Raw genomic sequence first — 23,171 nt, 5'->3', positions numbered from 1 at the left:
GATCAATCATAACACTAACTAAACATTTACTTCCTAGAAAGTATCTAGGGAGATCAGGACATATAGCTGCTCACCAGTTATCAAATATAACTGTTTTACAGGGCTTCAGCAAAGAGCTTTCTCTCTCTCTCTTCTCCCGGGGTGAAACTGGGGAAGAGCCAGTACAATTCAAATGAAAAAAGCTCCTGGGTCAATCAGAGCCCAATCAACAACAACATTTAAAAAAAGCTGGTTATCTCACTACAGGTATTTCCTTTATCTATGTTAACTAAGGGGGTCTTTTACTAAAGCTTAAGTCGAGCTATCTACTGCAGGTCCTATAAGAATAAAATGGACCCTGCTGCAGATAACTCAAGCTAGGTTTTAGTAAAAGACCCCCTAAAGAAGGGAAAGGTCAGTCCTTCGTAACAGCTTACAACATAACATGCACCACCTGCTGGCCAAACTAGAGAAATGCATTTCAAGATTTAATAAAGGCAGTTTTATTTTTTACAGGCTTAAAACACACTTTTCTGTCACATCTGTCATTCGTACAATGGTTTGTTGATAACTTCTGGGTGATTGATAGCTCCTGGCAGTGCATGGTGGTACTTACATCACCTATTTGATGATGTCATAGATTGACATCAAAATGGCAGGAATTTGTCCTTTAAGAAGCACTTGTAATGTCAACTTTTTTTCAGTAAGTAACTGAGCAGTGTACTGTACAGTAGCCACAGGTGTGTGTTAGAAATGATTTGGTAGTTGTTAGTGGTCACTTTATGAATAATGAGTTTTATGCAGTTTTAAAATATGTCTGCCTAGTGAATGATAGGCTTATTTTTGATCTTGAAAAGCAACACTTTGTGTAATGTGCTTCTTTGCTTTTAGCGAGCATCATTGCAGTTTATGCTGATAGAAATATGAAGCAATGGCTTTAGAGTGCATTTTTTGTGATCAAAATTTTTAAAAATGTATATATGTACATAATCAGAACATAAGAACATAAGAGTAGCCATACTGGGTCATTTTTATCTTTTTGGTGGTTGGGAGGTGGGGCTGGTGGTTGGGAGGCAGGGATAGTGCTGGGCAGACTTATATGGTATGTGCCCTGAACAGCACAAGTACAAATCAAAGTAGGGTATACACAAAAAGTAGCACATATGAGTTATCTTGTTGGGCAGACTGGATGGACCGTGCAGGTCTTTTTCTGCTGTCATCTACTATGTTACTATGTTTTTCTCCTTTCCCCAATATTTCTAAAAAAGGTCTTGTCACCTCTCTTAACATCTTCAGCCATTTTTTCTTCCACCTGCACTTTCACTAGCCATATTTCCCTCTTCGCTTCTTTGAGTGTAATCCGATAATCTTGTCTGTGATTCTCTTGTTGTGCTCATCCGTATTTCTTAAACAAAGCCACTTTTGCCCTTATTTTTTCAGCTACCTGTTTGGAGAACCATATAGGCTTCCTCTTTCTATTATTTTTGTTTACTTTCCTTGTGTAAAGATTAGTTGCCTTATTTATAGCAGTTTTCAACTTGGACCATTGTGCTTCCAGTTTACCCACACCTCCCCGTGCCATCAGTTCCTTTTTCAGGTATTCCCTCATTTTACCAAAATCAGTACGTCTGAAATCCAGTACTTTGAATTTTGTACATCCGCACTCTGCTTTTGCTCTCATATCAAACCATATCGTGTGATGATCACTATTACCTAGGTGGGCACCCACATGGACATTGGAAACACTTCCTCCATTTGTGAGAACTAGATACAGCGTCAACCCTTCCCTTGTGCGTTTTGTCACCATTTGTCTGAGCAAGGCACTTTGAAAGGCATCCACAATCTCTCTACTTATTTCCGATTCTGGTGACGGGACGTTCCAATCCACATCAGTCAAGTTGAAATCTCTTAACAATAGCACCTCCCCTTTTATGCCAAGCTTTTGAATATCTTCTATCAGATCCATGTCCAGCTTCTCCATTTGTGCTGGAGGTCTGAAGATAACACCCGTGTGGATACAGGTTCCATCTTCTCTTTCCAGGACAATCCATATAGCTTCTTCCTTTCCCCAGGTTCTCCACAATTCAGCTGTTCCGATATTGTTTTTCACAGATAGCGCAACTCCTCCACCTCTTTTTCTATCCCTATTCTTCCTAAAAAGATTACAGCCCAGTATGGTCACATCCCATTATTGGGAATCATTGAACCATGTCTCTGTAATAACAACAATATCCAAGTTTTCCTAAAACATAAGTGGTTTGCAGATCTTGAACCTTTTTACTTAGACTATGAGCATTAGTGCTCATTGCGTTCCATGTGCTAAGTGAGTTTGGATGGTTTTCTATATCAACATGACCTTTCCCTCTGCCATTGTGTTTTTTTTCTGAATTCCCTTGTTTCTTTTTGTCACCCCCATCCTCTAGTTTAAATGTCTGGATACATACTGTCTGAATTTGTCCTCAAGGATCCTTTATTTCCTGTCACAGAACGATGTATCCCATCATTATAGTACAGTCTGTTATTTCCCCATGTATTACCCCATCCTCCTATGTATCTAAAATCTTTTTCTTCTTTATACCAAGATTTGAGCCACTTATGGAATTCCTGTTTTGTGTAGTTTTTCCTCTCCCTTCCCACATGTAGGAATTACTTCAGAAAAAGTTGCATTCCGAACCAAAGACTTCAGTCCCTCCCCAAGCTTCTGAAAAGCTCTCTGTGCCTTAAACTTGATACTGCTTCAGGTCATTTGTCGCCTGAAGGATTACAACATCAGTTTTAGAATCCTTGCTCTCTTCTTGGATCATGTTCAGTATTTGGTCCGTTTTTCTGGTAGTCGAGTATCCTGGAAGGTATTTTACTAGGTTGGGACCCTTGAACTGTGTTCCTAAGTTAATGCCTCTGATAGTGGAGTCTCCTAGCAGTAAGGATTTTCTACTTTGCACCAATCTGACATTGTTTTGGGGAATGTCTCTTGGATTGTGTTACATTCCTTGCCTCTGGTTCCACATCAACACTTTTCTGAGCATCACAATACTCCAATGCAGCAAAGGAATTATGCAGGGGCAAAGGCTGGGAAGGTGAATGCTTCTGTGTAACAGGTCATAATCTACCTGAGCCTACTGCTTTTGGTTGGCAATAGATAGGTGCCAATTAGGCACAAGAGTTATAGACTAATAGCCGTTATGAATGTGATTGGCACCAGAAATTGGCATTTGCAAAGGTAACTTCTAGGCACCATTCTATAACATATGCACCAAAATCACTTACCCGGGGTTCTATATAGTGTGACTTGTGTGTGTAAATCCAGTCATATTCTGGATTTGCACGCTTAACTTAATCAGTTAACAAGCCAATCAGCGCCAATAATTGCCACTTAACAAGCAATTGTTGACACTAATTGGCATTGATTAGAATTTATGTGCAGAATTGTCTAAGCGTATTCTGTAAAGTGATGCACATAAATTCTAAGTCACATAGTTGAAAAGGGGGCGTGGACAGGGGCGTTTCTAAAATCTATGCACATGGTTATTGTACACACCTGGGTCTGTGCCTAATTTAGGCATCGGCATTTACACCAAGTTTTACTTGTGGGCTCATTTTCAAAACAGAAAAATGTCTAAAAAGTGGCATAAAGCAGCATTTGGACGTTTTTCTCACAAAAACATCCAAATCAATACTTTTGAAACCTATTTTTAGACTTTTTTCTTTGAAGTCCTTCAGAAATGCATCCAAATCTCAAGGGCGCGTATCAAGGGGGTATTCAGGGCGGGACTTGGGTGTTCCTGAGACTTAGACGTTTTTCAGCCATAATGGAAGAAAACAAAAATGTCCAGGACTAAAACTAAGACGTTTTGAGCTAGACCTGTTTTTATAACAAATAAGGCACAAAAAGGTGCCCTAAATAACCAGATGACTACTGGAGGGAATCAGGGATGACCTCCCCTTATTCCCCCAGTGGTCACTAACCTCCTCCCACCCCCCAAAAATGTGATGAAAAACATCACTTGCCAGCCTCTGTGCCAGCCTCAGATGTTATACTCAGGTCCATTAGAAAAGCATGCAGGTCCCTGGAGTAGTCTAGTGGTGGGTGCAGTGCACTGCAGACAGGTGGACCCAGGCTTCTACCTCCCCCTACCTGTTACACTTGTGGAGGAAACTGTGAGCCCTCCAAAACTCACCAGGAACCCGCTGTACCCACATATAGGTGCCCCCTTCACCCTTAAGGGCTATGGTACTGGTGTGCAGTTGGGGGTAGTGGGTTTTCGATGGGTTTTGGGAAGCTCAGCAGACAAGGTAACGGAGCAATGGTCAGATGTGTATCTGGGAGCATTTTATAAAGTCTACTGTAGTGCCCCCTAGGGTGCCCTATTGCTTTCCTCAGATGTCAGGGGGATCAGTGTACTAAAAATGCTGGCTCCTCCTACATCACAATGGCTTGATTTTGTGCATTTTGCACTTGGACATTTTCTTTCTGAAAATGGACCAAAAAATAAAACGCCCAAATCATAAAACCTTCTATTTTCGAAAACAAAAGATAGACGTTTTTTTTTTTTAATTACCTTCTTTGTTATTCAGATTTTGGATGTTCTTTGCAAAACGTCCAAAGTCGGACTTAGACGTCATATTGAAAATGGTGAACTGCCTGTGACTAACTTTAGTTGCGCAGATGGGCACTCGGCGTATTCTATAAACCGCACAGGAATTTAAGCTTTTTGTATAAAGTACGCCTAAATTTAGGCATACCTTATGGAATACACCTAGGCGTATTTCGATTTGGCACCAATTTTTTAGGCATCATATATAGAATCTAGTCTTTAGCGCATAACTTTGAGGGGCTGCACGAGTGTGTGGAGAGTGTGTAGGTCATGGGTGTGTCTCTATGATATGCATGTAACTTATAGAACATTACATTTTACACACACTTCAGGGCACATAAGGTGCCACCAGTTATTACTGCCATTGACTTGGCGTACTGTTGGTGCCTAACTTTAGGTGCACCAATGTCGACTTCTGCTCATATTCTATAATGGAATCTTGGTGTCCAGATGCCCTTATAGAATTGGCGATAAGCGCACAGCCTTAGGGTACCTAAAATTGTGTCACCAATTAATAGAATTTGCTACCTTAGGGCCACTTTTACCAAGCTGTGCTAGCGGTTCCCACGCAGCAATGCCTATGGAACCCATTCAAAGTGAATGGGCTTTGTAGGTATTAGTGCACCAGAAGTCACTAGCACGGCTTGATGAAAGAGGTCCTTAATTGTGTTTTTATAAAACACTAGATAAGATTGATCATGCTGCGTATAATAAAGGAGCCGATTCCACAAATGTGGACCCATTGGAGCTGTTTTAAACCAATACTACAGCAGGAATTACCACTAATTCCTGAGAGCTTGATCTTAAAGACCTAGAAGGCACATACAATGACATCACCAGATCAGTTTACATAGCTGCGGTCCAATCAATTTCTAAATTCAGACCTCCTGGGGTCACAGTCTCTGATGAAAAAATCCACCATTGCTCTTTATAATTAAGCAGATTATCTATATCACCCCCCTCCCTTCCCATTTCTATCGTATGAATTACATGCCACCTCACGCCAATGATTTAAAATGGGAGCTGTCAATATAGCAGTATTAAAACGAGACTTATGTTCATTCAGTCTCTCCTTTATTGGTCTTCTAGATTTACCCATATAATTTAATTGACAGGAGCATTGTAGCAAGTACACAACATCGTTGTTCTTACAATTTGTATTATTTCTAGCAACAGTATTGCGTGTAGGTCCAGCAACCTGCCAGTTAGTGCCCTCCAAAGTGAGTGCACACCACTGACAATTGCCACATTGGGTATGACCAACAAGGGCATCAGCACTCTGTAAATAATCAGCCCGTTTATATGTGAGTATTTCTCCAATTGTTATACCTACTATTTACAGACTCAGGGTGTGCCTATGGGGGCATCATCTGTAGCGACTTTGTTTGTAGCTGATTTTGAGCAAAAAAATGTTATACGCATCTCCATGGTTTGTTCATATTATATTTTGGAAGCAAGCAACTCTGGACTAATTTGGCATTCTGCTGTGGGAAGAAAGTGCAGCCGCTTCAGTCAGGTCCGCGGTAACTTCGCTGGATCACAGCATAGAGGAAGAGTTGCTCAGTCTTCCCCCGACTACAGCCCTTCCTAGACCCCCCTTTTCTCTTTTTCTTCCTTTCCACTTTTTCCTCCCCATTCTCCCCCTCCCCCCACTCCATTTTCCTCGTTCCTTCCCCCTCCCCCCTTTCCTCTCTTTTTGCTAGCACATTCTTTTTTACTTTTATTTTTATTATTTTCATATTTTATTTATTATCTTTCAGGTTCCTTTTTTCAATATTATTTTCAATGCAAGTCCCTCTTTTTCTTAACTTTTTTCACGTCCTCACGTCGCTACGTTTGAATCATTTTTCCAATCAGTCATAAAAGGGATGCATAGGTACAGACACAATTATGTTTTTAAAAAAATGTCAGAACACTACATATCATAGGATATCTTTTTAATACACAATTTCATTCATATGTCCTGTATGCCTAGTCCCTATTTTATTTAATTATTCATTTATTCATGCGTTTATATGGATTTTATTGTACAGATGTTTCATGCAGTATTAGTATTCTATGAGTACATTGCACATGAGAATATATATTTATGTAAATATATTTATGTTTTCAAAAAATGTCAGCACATTATATATTATAGGACATCCCTTTAATACACAACTTTATTCACATGTCCTGTATGCCTAGTCCCTATTTCATTTATTTATTCATGTGTTTATATAGATTTTACTGTACAGATGTTTCATGCAACATTAGCATTCTATGGGAATATTATACATGTGAATATGTATTTATGTAAAAATCTTTTCAGTTTTTATTATAAGCTTACTGTCCGTAACTATACACATTATAGCATATCCTTCCAATATACTATTTCATTCATATGTTCTGTATGTTTAGTCCCTATTCTATTCATTATTTATATGTGTTTTATATGTATTCTATTATACGCATTGATCTTGCAATATTAGCACCTTATGAGAACATTGTATATGTGAACACATTTTTTGACGTTTAGCAAAGGATGTTATTCCCACATTTTATCTTTTCATTTTATTTGTTTTTTTACCATATGTTATTGCTTACTGTGGTTTTTTATCATATATGTTTTATGTTTTTTTTACTTAATTTTTCTTTATTTGCATATGTATGTTTTATAGATTCCTGATGCAGGCCTGACGGCCGAAACACAACAGTTGTGTCGAGTCTTTTCATCAATAAACAAACTTTTTAAGATTCTTGTCTCCAGGATTTGTATTCCCGTGGTCAAACATCCCACTCTCACTTATACTTGTGTTTTCCCGTGGGGCGTTTGAGTTCTCCGCTTGGTTGTGGATTCTTCTGAAGATAGACTGGCTGCATCTGCTGAGCTCTTCTGTGCTTCAATAATTAGTCATTGATTAATTACCTGTATATGTATTTCCTTTCATCTTGGCCCAGTGATTGTGGAGGCATATTTTAAGGGTATTTTTCCTGTTTTTTCCTTTTAATTCTTTCCTGATTTTACCATTATCATTCATAAGTTTGTTCTTTGAATGTAAATTATTAAAGTATTATAAATAAAACATTTTGTAAAGTTGTTATGAACATTGAACTCAGGGGATGAGGTGGTATTTGATCTGGAGAGATTTCTGTGGTATATTGAAAGTAGTTTTCTTAGATAAAGATTCAACTATTGTCAAGTGGTAAGAATTTATGTTGTATTGCAATACACTATCACTTTACAGTTTTTTTTATTGCACTTCTAGGAGTGAGATGCCCCATCATTTATTTTAAACTAGTAAAAAAGCCCCGTTTCTGATGCAAATGAAACGGGGGCTAGCAATGTTTTCTTCTGTGTGCATGTGGGAGTGTGTGTGTCCCTGCCCTCTGGCCTCTCTCCCCTCCCCCCTCTGAGTCCTTCACTGTTACAGAGCCAGCGATTTGATTTCGTGCTCTGCTGTTTTCCTTCACTGACTGTGTTACAGAGAGGGCGGGGCAGACACTCATGGGGAAACCGGATATCTCGCCCCCTTCACACTTCCGGCTAGAGGCTTCATAGAACGTTGGTGTTGCTTTTTATATAGAGAGATGTTGCCACAGCTATTCACAAAAATGAGTGATGCTAGGGTAACTCCACCAACAGTGATACTACATTCCCAGAACACCCCCACATTTAATACAGTTTGCAGAGCAATTTCCCCATACTTATCTAGGAAGCATTTAAAGCCAATGAACCACTGTATAATTTGTATCCCTAAGTATTATTCATTCCACAGTTGTATAGCCTTCCTCTAAGTCCCGCTACCATTTTTGCACTGTTTTTTGAAATGGAGAAGCTTCCAATGTTTTCATTGGTGCAAAAGGGTCATGTGGTTCATTTAAAACTCGCACAGTGTTGGTGTATTGGTAGCAGTATGAGGCAGGTATTGATACAGTATGTGAGATTCTTTAAGTATAAGGTATGTGTATTTTATTATATGTAGTCAGTTTTAAGCACAGACAAATTTTGATTGGTGATTTTATTTTGTAGTTTTGGAGGACCACACCCTGAGGCAGCACTTGTGAAACATGCCACATGTTGGTGGGGGCTTCCGTGCTCTGCAAAATGTGAAAATAATTTGAAGAAGCTTTGTTACCTTAGAGTATTTTAAAGCATTTTCTACAGAAGTGAGATACATTTGTGAAAGCCAATGATATGTATTGGAATCATTGGACCTTGTGGAAATAAATATTTAAAGACTAGTAAAAGAGGCCCGTTTCAGAGCAAATGAAACGGGCGCTAGCAAGGTGTTCGTCGCCAATCCCCCCCCCCCCCCCGGCCAACCCCTTTGTTATTTTTCCATTGCTCCGCCCCCAACGTCATGACGTTTGACGCGAGAGCGGGGCAGGGAGCGATTTCCCACCCCCCCCCCGTCTCCCTCCCTGCCAACCCCTTCGTTGTTCTGCCATTGCTCCGCCCTCGAGGGCGGGGCCCGGAGCGATTTTGGTGGCTTCACCACCACGAACCTTCGAACCTTTTTGAAGGAAGTCAGGGCTTGGCTTCACTGACGTCAGTGTCCTCAGAACGTTGAGGGTGAGTTTTATTATAGTAGATGTTATGAGCTCTTTTTGTGCTGTTTGGAACCGAGTTTGAAAAAGAAAAAAACATTAGATACAGCTGGTATTTTGTTTGACTCTTCTGGATGGGCCACTCTTGGCATCTCTGACAACAAAAGGTACAAAAAAGAATTTTATTTTCTATTTATTGATTGGAATATGTCTGTTTTTGGAATCTGCATCTGTCAGAACTAGTTTTAGACATGGCTGGGGCCCGCAAGAAAAATCTCACTCATTTGGCCTTCAGTCTCCAGCAATGCGGTGGTGAATCTCCGGCATTTAGATGGGCCACCCTTGGCGTCACTGCATGTCAGATGTGAGATCATTTGTGACATCATAGTTAACATGAACCTACCAGATCCAATCTGTGAGGGGTAATTTGACGTTCTTTTGATAATTAACTGCCATTTGGGTTTACAGGACAATTCAGAATTGTAGCTTAAAAATTTGAAAAGTAATGGCAACAGTAGCATTTTAAAGAGAAATAGGTTATAATTTTTTGCCCTGTTTTTACTGTTTTGTATTGTCATTTGTGCAGTGTCATGCAATGGTTAATTTCACCTTGCAAACGTAATATACAGATATTGTATAATCAAAGAAATATTATTGCTTGCTATGTCCTATTTGAAACCATACACGGTACACAAAGGACACAACCTTCTTTTAAGGATGTGCCCTGGAATAAGGACACTCCACATCAATGCTGTAATTTTTCTTAAATTGAGATTCAGAATCAGCAAAGTAAACAGAGGGTCATCAGGTGTATTTCTAAGTTATTCAAAGTCACTTTAAATTGTGTGCTGGACCAAAAGGTTAAGACCTTAGCAAATCATTATTTGCAAGTCCATACATTACTCTACTGGTGAGTGAAAGTCAGCAGCAGAAATAAAGCCTAAGTAATGTATTTGTATTGATTTCAGGGTAATATGCTCACCAATTTAATATGAATGTGTGAAATGACAATACCATGCTACCCCATGTGTATCACAATTCTATAAAATATGGAATTAGCTATTTTTATTCAAGAGATCAGGTAATAATCCATGTTAGTTTCATAACAAAATTCCATCACAACAGAAGCAAACAAAGAAACTGGGGTTCCCAGTCTGAATCTGTCTTTAGTGTCACAGAAGTAAAGGGGAATCAGATAGGAAAAGGAGGGGGCATGAGGGCTGCAAAAGCATAATGCTCAATCTGACATTTGGGGGGCAATTCTGTAGTTTGACTGTTTTCTGACTTCTGAATAGATTTTACCCTTCCATGTTACATCTACCGTGTTTCCCCGAAAATAAGACACTGTCTTATATTAATTTTTGACCCCCAAAATGCGCTAGGTCTTATTTTCAGAGGCAGTCTTATTTTTCGGGGAAACATCGGGGTTGGATCGGGGTTGGCCCGCCCGCCCTCCGTCGCTCCCGGAACTAACCTTAAACACCTCCTTTCACCTTCGCAGCAAGCAGCAGCAAGGCAGGCCACTCCTTCCTTCCGTGTCCCGCCCTCACCTGACGTAACGTCCGTGAGGGCTGGGCACGGAAGGAGAGGTCTGCCCTGCTGCTGCTTGCTGCGAAGGTGAAAGGAGGCGTTTAAGGTTAGTTCCGGGAGCGACGGAGGGAGGGTGGAGGAGGGGCCCGGCGACCTCGGGTCGGGGGGGGGGGGGGGTGGGCGGCCCGGGGGCGGCCTTGTCCGACTCTCGGCGGCCCTGCTTTCAAACAAAGATTTGCTAGGTCTTACTTTTGGGGGAGGCCTTATACCTACCAATTCAGGAAAACCTCTACTAGGTCTTATTTTCGGGGGATGTCTTACTTTCGGGGAAACAGGGTATTTCTTTATATGTAATTCATTTGTTTACTTATGCTGATTGACGCCTGTCATGTTGTAATATTGTGAGCCACATTGAGACTGCAAATAGGTGGGAAAATGTGGGATACAAATGCAATAAATAAATAAATAAATAAACATTTACATGTGTGTTTCATGCATAAATGTTTAGAATACTAGCATGTATGTGTGTATGTATGTGGACCTATATGCACATATAAGACAACATTTCAACTCTCTGTAAATATGCGCCAACCGTGCATAGTGTGTATTTCCAAGGGGGGCATAAATATAGGTGGAACCTGGGTGAATGTGGGCATACCTTAAAGAATACTATATAAGATAGGTGCCTGCTATTACATCAGCTCTATGGTTGCCCGCGCCTAAATGCTAGACACGTATATGCCCAGTTAGGCTAGCATTTTATAAAGGAAGGTAGTGGAGGAGTGGCCTAGTGGTTAGGGTGGTGGATTTTGGACCTGGGGAACTGAGTTTGATTCCCACTTCAGGCACAGGCAGCTCCTTGTGACTCTGGGTAAGTCACTTAACCCTCCATTGCCCCATGTAAGCCGCATTGAGCCTGCCATGAGTGGGAAAGCGCGGGGTACAAATGTAACAACACCTACAGTACATTCCTATGGCACTCTCAATATGTGAGAGAAGCGCATTATGTGCTAGGTTTTTTTTTTTTGTTACATTTGTACCCCGCGCTTTCCCACTCATAGCATGTTCAATGCGGCTTACATATTATATACAGGTACTTATTTGTACCTGGGGCAATGGATGGTTAAGTGACTTGCCCAGAGTCACAAGGAGCTGCCTGTGCCTGCAGTGGGAATCGAACCACTAGGCCACTCCTCCACTCTGTCTTTCTGTGGTTTTTGCAACTACATTCAAAGTGGTTTGCATATAATATATATATATATCGGTGTCGAAAAATACTCATATAATAACAGTGTTCTATAAGCTGCGTCTAAAGTCCAACGTGATTTACAGAATATACGCGTAAGTGGAGTGTTGAGTATAAATTTATGCTCCAGCCATTTGTACCAATGAAAACATGGTGCAAATGCCCACACCTAAATTTACACATAGAGCACCATTATTCTATAATTAGATGTGCAACTAGAAGACACGCCCCCGTTCCGCACTGAAACACCTATGATCCTCCCATTTCCTTGCCCTCTTTTTTGGGACCACATGTAAATTTTAGGCGCGGATCCCATGTCTAACTTTACATGCATTGGTCCCAAATAAATCTAATTAGTGTCAATAATTGTTTGTTTAAAAGCCAATTATTGGCACTTATTGTGGGTGCAAATTGGGAACATGCCTAAATTCGCTCACACAATTTTTGGCAAACCTTTATAGAATCAGGGGTTATATGTGAGAGGTGTTCAGGTTCCGTTATAGAATACTAGTATAACCTGGTATTGCTGCACCTAACATTTGGGTGCCTGCAGTTACACCAGTAATAAACTAGTGTAATTGTGGGCATTTAAATGTGTCAAGGGTGCATGGAACTTACAGTATTCTGTATGTGATGCATGTAAATGGGAGGCCCGCCCATGTGTACGTCCCTTTCATTTATGCGCTCATAATACTTACACACACTTTTACATAGTGCTTAGTGTGCCTATGCATTTAAATGCTATTTTTGCTACACTTGTGCACAATGGGTATATAAATGTAGGCACCCCGTTATTGATTTTCACTTATTGGGCCACATTCAGTACATGGCGCTGAAAAATAGGAGCCAGGAAAAAATCAGCGCTATACTATAAAGGGCATTCCGGGATGAGCAGCCTTTATAGAATATCACCTAGTGGGGATTTTTGCACCCAACTTTGGGCGTAAGGACTTAAGCCAGCTGAAACCTGGCGTAAATCCTCACATGCAACTTGGGCACTCATCCCTTAAATTCTATAACCACATATAGGGGCCCTTTTATGAAAAGATTGGTGCATGGCAACAGGCTTGCTACGGGCCAAACCGGAACTACTGTAGGCCTAACATGGGCACCGGTGGTAGTTCCAACCCCAGCATGTGCCATTTCCAGGGCTACATAAAATCAGTCTGATTTTCTAGCACAGGGGTTACCGGTAATCGGGCAGTACTGCGCTCTGCCCGGTTACTACTGGGTTAGCACTGGAGCCCTTACTGCCACCTCAATGGGTGGCGGTAAGTGCTCCCCCACGAAATGGCCACATGGCCATTTCTTTCTTTGGCCTTTTCACCCACTGCGGTAAAAGGGGTCCTGGTGTGCGGCAGAAATGGCCACCACCGCTAGCTCAGGGCCCCTTTTACCACAGCTAAGGGCCCCATAATTCTTTGCAATGCCCCTGACCTGCCCATGGCCCTCCCATGGCCATGCCCCCTTTCAGGCTGTGCGCAAGAGGATTTGGGCGTGGATCATTATAGAATCGCATTCATACAAATTGAAATTAGCAGCCAATTAACATCGATAATTGACAGCAGCTTGTTAACTAATTTGTTTGTGCATGGATCTACTACTACTACTACTTACTACTACTTAGCATTTCTATAGTGCTGCCAGGGTTTCGCAGCGCTGTACAAGTTTAAACATGGGGAAGGATGGTCCATACTCAAGAGAGCTTACAATCTAAAGGTAACAAGCTATGTAGTCAGTGTAGAGTGGCTAGGCGCCAAAAGCAAGGGAGAAGAGATGGGCTTTGAGTAAGGACTTGAAAATGGGCAGGGAGGGCGCATGGCGTATGGGCTCGGGAAGTCTGTTCCAGGCATAAGGTGAAGCGAGGCAGAAGGGGCGGAGTCTGGAGTTCGCGGTGGTGGAGAAGGGTACAGATAGGAGTGATTTGTCCTGAGAGCGGAGGTTACGGGTGGGAACATACGGGGAGAGGAGGGTAGAGAGGTAATGGGGGGCTGTAGATTGAGTGCACTTGAAGGTCAGTAGGAGAAGCTTGAACTGTATACGGTAGCGGATCGGGAGCCAGTGAAGCGACTTGAGGAGAGGGATGATATGAGAGTATCGGTTCACATGGTAGATAAGACGTACGGCGGAATTTTGGACAGATTGGAGGGGGGATAGGTGGCTAAGTGGGAGACCAGCGAGGAGGAGGTTGCAATAGTCGAGATGAGAGGTAATGAGTGAGTGGACGAGAATCGCATGCATACAAATCGAAATTAGCAGCCAATTAACATTGATAATTGACAGCAGCTTGTTAACTAATTTGTTTGTGCATGGATCTCAGGATTGTACGCAAATTTGAACACCATTTAAAGAATCCAGGGGATTATGTATATCCTACCAATATATTTTTAATATGTAATCAAGTTATTTCAAAATATATGATTTGATTGTTAGATTTCTTACAATTGGGTTTACATTTAAAAAGTTAGAATAGAAATGCATCTGTTACATCTATAAACACAAAACGTCTGAATAAAGCAACAGCATAATATTTATGTCAAAGATCACTGGCATTAAGTCAGTAAGTTCTGGGTATATGAGAAACAGGCATTTCAGTCACACCAAGCAATATTTTTAATCTGTGATTTTTTGATATCTAGAGGCAATTATGTGTAAGACAAGACCACAGAAAACTGACACATGATATTCTCCTTCATATAAAGGCATGAATTTTCCTCAATTTAGACAAATCACATAACAATACCACAGCAGCAATACTCACTCTTGCATTGAATATATCCCCAAGGCATATACACGATTCCACAAGGCTCTCACTCACATTGCTATTTTTGGCAATTTCAATGAATTTTTCCAAATACTGAATACAGTCAGAAATTTTACCTTGCCTGAAAAACAGAATAAAAGCAGTTGCTGGTAAAATGAAAATGTACCATTTTTAAATAATACTCGATAGTGATACAAATAGATTCTGGAGACAGCGGGATAAAAAGACCCTCGTAAGTGGGTGATCTCACCTGCTCAGCCATCTCAGAGCTTGGTAAAAAAAAAAAAAAGTTCTTCTAAGCGTGCATAAGAGTTTCCACAAAGCTGTTAGTGCTTAACCTCCTCAGAGTTACTGAAAAACTATTGAGCTAATTTACAAAAGAAATAAGGGCAACTCTATAACTTGACATCTTTACTTACATGCCACATACGCATGCAAGAGGCACCAAAATTGGCAGTTACACTTGTAAACACACTAGCTCATGCCTACGTGCTATAGGGGCTGTTTTAATAAAGGGTTGGTGCGAGGCAATAGGTTGCCGTGCAGCAATCCGGAACTATCGCAAGGCTACTGCAGGAGCCTGGTGGTAGATCCCACCCCCAGCATGCGCCATTTTCAGTGCTACAGTAATTTTTTTAGATTTTTGTAGCGCTGGAACTTAACCAGCAGTAATTGGGCTTCGCCTCACATTGTCCTGTTACCGATTAGCATGGAAGCCCTTACCGCCTTCTCAAGGGGTGGCAGTAAGGGCTCCCCACCAAAATGGCCATGTGGTAAGTGGTTCACTTACCGCAAAGCCATTTCTTGGAGAACAGATGAGATTTGTTGGGAAAAAGTCAGATGTGAATCTATAATAACACCAAGGTAACAAAATGAATCCACTGGTGTGAGTGATACTCCTGAAAAGACAGGTGATTTAGATAGTACAGGAGTGTGATTTGTTGCTCAACAAACAGTGGTTCATTGGTGTTTAGAATCTAGCGATTATCCTTTAACCAGGTAATTAGTCACCTTGTCAAAACATGATTGTAAATGAGAGAAATTAATAGTGGATGGATTAGTATAGAAAATGAGGAGAATATCATCTGCATAAAAGTGTGCAAAAATACCAAAAGACTGTATCAATGACGCAAGAGGACTAAGAAAAGTGTTGAACAGAAGCGGTGAGAGGATCAAACGTTGGGGAAAGCCACTGGATAAAAGGAGTAAAGACGATGAAGTACCTGATGCAAAGACTGAGAAAGAAGGCCCATATAGAAAAAAAAAAAAAAAGAAAATCAGTTATAAACAGCATCCAAGATCCCTTTAGATGATAACCTGTGAAAAAGAGAATGATTTACCATACCGAATACCACAGATAAGTCTACTGAAACCAACAATGCAATAGCACCCTTTTCCGAATAACAACGTAATTCAATAAGGGGCCCTTTTACAAACGCATGGGAGGCCCTACGCGTGGACAGCATGCACCAAATCGGCACTACCGCCCAACTAGTGTGTAAGCCGGGTGATAATTCTGAATTTGGCGTGCACCAAATCCCGCGGTGCAGGCCGCTTACCCAGTGGTAAACAGCAGTGGGTAACAAATATAAGTACATAAGTAATGCCACACTGGGAAAAGACCAAGGGTCCACTGAGCCCAGCATCCTGTCCACGACAGCGGCCAATCCAGGCTAGGTCAATGGGTGGCAGTAAGATCTCAGTCCAAAAATGGATGTGTGCTGGTTTCAATTTTAGTGCAAGTCCATTTTCTGGCCCCTTAAAAAAGGCCCTTTTTCCTAGACGTGGTAAAAAGTGGCCCAGCGCACGCCCAAAAGACTTGCTCACACTACTGCAGGCCACTTTTTACCACGGCTTAGTAAAAGGACCTCTAAATAATAAAATGATAATGAATTGGCCAATGTAACGCCGATTTTTAAAAAAGGTTCCAGAGGAGATCCGGGAAATTATAGACCGGTGAGTCTGATGTCGGTGCCTGACATTATTCCTGAGTCAGCCTCCCTTCAACCTCAGTTCATGTCCTCTTATTCTAGCGTCTTCCTGTCTCTGGAAATGGTTTGTTTGCGGATTAATATCTTTCAAATATTTGAATGTCTGCATCATATCACCCCTGTTGCTCCTTTCCTCCAGGGTATACATGTTCAGGTCATAAAGTCTCTCCTTGTATGTCTTGTTACTTAAACGCCATGCCATTTTCTTCACTTTTCTTTGAACCACTTTAAGTCTTTCTACATCCTTAGCAATATACGATCTCCAAAACTGAACACAATAGTCCAAGTGGGGCCTCACCAATGATTTGTACAGGGTCATCAACACCTCCTTTCTTCTGCTGGTTATACCCAGTGGAGTGCTGGCAAATTTTAACAGGAGGCTCTGTCCCCACCCTGCAATTTGGGGGGGGGGGAGGGGCGGCAATGCATTACTCTCTGTCCTTCCCCCCTCATGTCAGAGTGCGCATTAAACAACAAATCTTTATAGCCCAAAACAAATACCATGTTCATAGCCATATATACATATATAAACTCATTCCTGCCTGAGTAAACAGCTTGGATCAAAGAAAATAAAGAAGAAGGTTGTCATGCTGAAGTACAAATTTTGATAATGAAACAGAGATTGAATATTCACATAGCAAACACCTTGAGCTAAAAGATTTCTTTTCCACTGAACATAATTAACTTTGTATGAACTTGGCTGCTAATAGTGTGCTGAGCTGGACAATGGACAGTTCTGCATGAAGGAAACCCTTCCCTCATTAATCAATACCTTCTCTGTGAAATAGTAGTAATAAAAAAAAAGGCAAGAGTATTTTTATAATATACCACTGCATTCCACAAAGTAAAAGGAGAAAGTTCCCACATGCCATCTTTTTTTCTTTTTGTAGGCACAAGGAAGAACAAGATTTTAAATGCTCCCAGGGTCCAATCTAATTCATGTTTAATTGGGATAAAATGCCATAAATAAGTAAATAAATAGAAACTCTGAATGTTGAACACCTGATTCTCATAACATGATGTCTGTTTAGTGGCCCTCCATGCTTTTTTCTCCATGGATACACGGAGAAAAAAGCATGGAGATGTTTTCCAACTTGATTAAGGAGACATACCTTGATATAGCACTTGTTGCGAAACATGAGTTCATGTCGGATTGAATGTCTCCGAGAGGATTGATCGTTTAAGATAAAGCAATAGAAACGAAGGAAGAAATATAAATATAGAGATACTACATTTTAAAGCTAAGTAGAATTTAAATTACCGTTTAAGAAAGTTAAAATGGAAAAAATTGGATCAAATGAGGAATATCTGCCCACCATAAAAGTGCCTGGCCCACACTAGCCTAAATAGTGGTGACAGATATCTGATAGATCCTATACAATGATACCTATTTAAGTGGTATATAGAGGATGTTAAATAACTTGTGAGTTGGGTATTAAATTGTGGCTTATAACAATAAATACAAACATAAAACAAGTACTCCGTTGTGCCCAGCCATTCTCTTAAAACCTCTGATACCATTAAAGATAAAACAAAGGGTAATTTTATAAACAATCTTCATGCTTAACTTAGGGGTCCTTTTACAAAGGCATACTGAAAAATGGCCTGCGGTAGTGTAGGTGCAGGTTTTGCGTGTGTGCAAAATCATTTTTCAACACACCTGTAAAAAAGGCCTTTTTTTTCTGCCGAAAATGGATATGCGGCACAATCAAAATTGCTGCACGTCCATTTTGGGTCTCAGACCTTATCGCCAGCCATAGACCTAGCGGTAAAGAATTTGGGCAGTAATGACCTGTGCATTTTTGCTACATGCGTGCCAGAAAATAAAAAATATTTTTCAGATGCATGCCAAAAATGAAATTACCACAACAGCCACGTGGTAGTCGGGCGGTAACTCCAATTTGTCGCATGTAGGCACTTATGTGGCTTAGTAAAAGGGGTCCTTAATGACTTATATGTGTAAACAGGCTCTTTGAAAAATAAGACACATAAAAGTATACACAGAGCAAGCCAGCATGTACTTGAAAAGTAGGCATGCTAAAAGGCAGAGCCTGTGTGGAGCACAGGCAGATGTAATGTCCCCTACCTCAACGCAAGCGGCACCCTCGGGCTGCGCGGGGTCCCGTCGACATGCACACTTGACTGGCATAGCCCTGAGCCATGTGTGTGTAGTTTTTCTCTGGCTGCAGGCTCCTTGATTGCTTTGCTTCCATGCCCCTGTATCTGCTCTCTCTCTGCCTGGCTTCCAGGCTCCTTGATTGCTTTGCTTCCATGCACCTGTGTATGCTCTCTCTGCCTGGCTTCCCTTGCTTCTCTCCTATTGGTCTTCCGGTTCCTCCTTCCCCTGCTCTTGTCCTATGGCCGTGCTCCTTCTCCCTGCTGCTTCCTGCTGATGTCAGACGCCAGCAGTTTATCAGCTGAGCTCTTCCTGGACTCCATGCTTTGGCTTCTACTTTGGTAGGTGTTACTTGCTCCGTAGTGTGCTTCTTCTCTACTTTGTCCCTCATTGCTGACTTTGCCTGTACCTGGATTACTCTCTTGCCTGCTGCCTGCATACTGACATTGCCTGTACCTGGATTACTCTCTTGCCTACTGCCTGCCTACTGACTTTGCTTGTACCTGGATTACTCTCTTGACCTGCTGCCTGCTTACTGACGTTGCCTGTACCTGGATTAATCTCTTGACCTGCTGCCTGCCTATTGACTTTACCTGTGCCTGGATTACTCTCTTGCCTGCTGCCTGCCTACTGACTTTGCCTGCACCTGGATTACTCTCTTGACCTGCTGCCAGCCTATTGACTTTGCCTGTACCTGGACCACTCTCTTGCCTGCTGCCTGTCTGGTTGTTACGTTCACCACCCCGCTTCCTGCTCCGTCTCGTAAGTCCTACAGGCTGCCTGCACCTAGGGGCTCAACCTCTGGGGAATGGCAGTCAGCGCAGGTGAAACCTGGGGTTGTTCGGCCACTAAACAGAACCTGGTCCGAGTACTGGGCTCAGCAGCACTCTACTTGGTACACGAACTCACAAGTCTGACAGCAGAGTTGTGATATTTATACATTTATACCTGCTCCTGAAAAGCCATAAAGTCTGTGCCTTCTATCTAGGCACAATTTCTGCTGGATTTATGCTAGTATTTTATACTGCCTTATAGAGACTTATAGATACCTATGTGTCTTTATAGTGCTGATAATTGGTTGTTAACATCCAATTGACAGAGCTGATTAGCTAGTTAACCAATTACGTTATGCACATTGTTATAAAATAAGATTCTATTTCTATGCAGAAATTAAGGCTCTATATATAGAATTTGGCAGACAATGCTTCCCACCAAAGGGTTGAATTAATTATTGAGTTTTGGAAGTAATTGAAGCGCTCAGGAGATTTCTGTGTATGGAAAGGGCCAAGCATGCTCAGAATTTTAGATAAAGTTCTGAGATTTTTAATTTTTTTATATATTTTTTTATTTGTTGCATTTGTATCCCACATTTTCCCACCTGTTTGCAGGCTCAATGTGGCTTACATAGTACCATAATCGGCGTTAACCGATTCTGGTGTGAACAAATACAAGTTGCGAGTAATATCAGGGTGATATTATGGTATAGTGAGATACATGTATGGTAAAGACAATTGGGGAGAACTTAGTGAGGGAAAGGAAGAGTTAGGATATATCTGTTACGATCTTTGGTTACGTTGTGTCGCAAATGTCCAGGTTTTTTATGTTGGGTTGGTGGGGTATGCACTTCTGAACAGTTCTGTTTTTAGTGCTTTCCGGAAATTCATGTGGTCGAGTGTGGTTTTTACTGCCTTTGGTAGTGCATTCCACAATTGTGCGCGCAGGTAGGAAAAGCTGGATGCATAGGTATGGTAGAGCTGTTTCATCCCAGTAATGTGATGATGTAACCCACTTGTGTGCCTGACCATGTACAAGTTTAAAGGAGGCATGTTCTGGCATGGTATGAACGGTCCTTTAAAGCATACTTGTCACATCTGTGGTCGTGACCACCCTCAGACTTACCTTGTTTCTGGGGGTCAGCATCTGTGCTGGCTTCTGTCTGTTTCTGTGTTAGTCTTGTCTCTGTCTCTGTGTGCTGATTGCTTCACTAGACCTCACCTGGGTGGGCTATGCCTCTCTGAGGAGCCAGCATCTAAGATGGCTCCCACTTGTTCTGTTCCAGCTTCCAAGATGGCTCCTGCTTGTCCTTCCTGTGTGTTCACTTCCTATGTGTTCCAAGCCTCTCCTTGGTGTGAGTGTGTTCCCTGCTCCTGTCCTGCAGTAGGTGACATCAATCAGTGAGGGCCTTCATAAGGAAGTGCTGTGCTTGCATTCAGGGTCTTTGCATTGTAAGTAAGTGTGTTATGCCTTAAGGCTGCCAGGATACTGAGTGCACTGCTGCGCTGCTACTTAGTCTTTCTCTGGGGCTCTTGCCCATCTGCTTTGTGCCTGTGGACTGCTAGTCCTTCCATGTGGGCTTTTGCCCTTCTGTTTTGTGTCTGTGGACTGCTAGTCTTTCCGTTGCCTTGCTCTGTGTTTGGAGTCTAAAGCTTTAGCCATTTTCTCTCTGTCTGTGTTTGGTGCTGCTGAAGCTTCAGCCCAGACTCTGCTATTCCTGGTTTATTCTATTGTCTGCTGCCTGCACAAAGACTCTGTTTGCTCCTGGCTTATTCTATTGTCCGCTGCCTGCCCAAAGACTCTGTTAGCTCCTGGTTTTCTCCATTGTCTGCTGCCAGCCCCAAGACTCTGCTATCCCTGTTTTTTCTATTGTCTGCTGCCTGCCCAAAGACTCTGCTAGTTCCTGGTTACTTCTTCTGTCTGCTCTGTCTTGCTTGCTTGTATATCCCGAGTCCTGTTTCTGCCAAGCTTGCTTGTATACCCTGAGTCCTGTTTCTGCCAAGCTTGCTTGTATTCCTGAATCCTGTCTCTGCCTAGCTAGTGTGTATATACTGAGTGTATATCCTGAGTCCTGCTTCTGCCTAGCTAGTGTGTATATCCTAAGTGTATATCCTGAATCCTGTCTCTGCCTAGCCTTTGTGTACGTCTTGTCTCCTTGGCTAGAAATGTAAGGAGGGGTGACAAAAATTTCTTAAGGTATATAAGTGAAAGGAGAATGGCTAAAAAGGGAATTGTGAGACTAAAAGATACCGTGAACCGCTATGTGGATAATGATGAAGAAAAAGCAAATTTGCTAAATAGATACTTTTGTTCTGTTTTCACAGAAGAAAATCCTGGAGAAGGACCGCGATGGACTGCAAAAAGTACAAATGAGATTGAAGTGGATAGAACACTGTTCACGGAAGAGAGTGTGTATGAACAGCTTGAAAAGCTAAAGGTGGACAAAGCCATGGGACCGGATGGGATCCACCCCAGGATATTGAGGGAGCTCAGAGAGGTTCTGGCGGGTCCTCTTAAAGATTTGTTTAATATATCCTTGCAGACGGGAGAGGTTCCGAGGGATTGGAGAACGGCGGAGGTGGTTCCTCTTCACAAGAGTGGTGATAGGGAAGAAGCTGGAAACTACAGGCCGGTAAGCCTCACTTCGATTATTGGAAAAGTAATGGAAGCGATGCTGAAGGAAAAGGATAGTGAATTTCCTGGAAGCCAATAAGTTGCAAGATCCGAGACAACATGGTTTTACCAAAGGGAAATCATGCCAAACAAATCTCATTGAGTTCTTTGATTGGGTGACAGGAGAACTGAATCAGGGACGAGCTATGGACGTAATCTACTTAGATTTCAGCAAAGCTTTTGACACGGTTCCCCACAGGAGGCTCTTAAATAAACTGGATGGGCTGAAGATAGGACCCGAAGTGGTGAACTGGATTAGGAACTGGTTGACGGACAGAAGCCAGAGGGTGGTGGTGAATGGAATTCGCTCGGAGGAGGGAAAGGTGAGTAGTGATGTGCCTCAAGGATCGGTGCTGGGACCGATTCTGTTCAATATATTTGTGAGTGACATTGCCGAAGGGGTAGAAGGTAAAGTTTGCCTATTTGCGGATGATACTAAGATCTGTAACAGAGTGGACACCCAGGAGGGAGTGGAAAACATAAAAAAGGATCTGAGGAAGCTAGAAGAATGGTCTAAGGTTTGGCAATTAAAATTCAATGCGAAGAAATGCAAAGTGATACACTTAGGGAATAGAAATCCTCGGGAGACGTATGTGTTAGGCGGGGAGAATCTGATAGGTACGGACGGGAAGAGGGATCTTGGGGTGATAGTATCTGAGGATCTGAAGGCGACGAAACAGTGTAACAAGGCGGTGGCCGTAGCTAGAAGGTTGTTAGGCTGTATAGAGAGAGGTGTGACCAGCAGAAGAAAGGAGGTGTTGATGCCCCTGTATAGGTCATTGGTGAGGCCCCACCTAGAGTATTGTGTTCAGTTTTGGAAGCCGTACCTTGCGAAGGATGTAAAAAGAATTGAAGCGGTGCAAAGAAAAGCTACGAGAATGGTAAGGGATTTGCGTTACAAGATGTATGAGCAGAGACTTGATGACCTGAACATATATACTCTGGAAGAAAGGAGAAACAGGGGTGATATGAT

The 23,171-nt window shown here is 41.9% G+C and overlaps 1 protein-coding gene across 1 annotated transcript in view; it reads right to left on the bottom strand.

The window, feature by feature from the left end:
* The window catches only part of TTC29 (tetratricopeptide repeat domain 29), a 321,745-nt gene that overhangs the window by 64,120 nt on the left and 234,454 nt on the right, over positions 1-23,171 (bottom strand). Inside the window, exon 9 of the mRNA XM_030192694.1 lies at positions 14,642-14,765. Within this exon, the coding sequence (XP_030048554.1) occupies positions 14,642-14,765 (124 nt within the window). The remainder of the gene's footprint in view (positions 1-14,641; positions 14,766-23,171) is intronic.

This window comes from Microcaecilia unicolor, chromosome 2 (genome assembly GCF_901765095.1).
Source record: "Microcaecilia unicolor chromosome 2, aMicUni1.1, whole genome shotgun sequence".
Taxonomy (NCBI): domain Eukaryota; kingdom Metazoa; phylum Chordata; class Amphibia; order Gymnophiona; family Siphonopidae; genus Microcaecilia; species Microcaecilia unicolor.
This window is presented reverse-complemented; position numbering and strand designations above follow the sequence as displayed.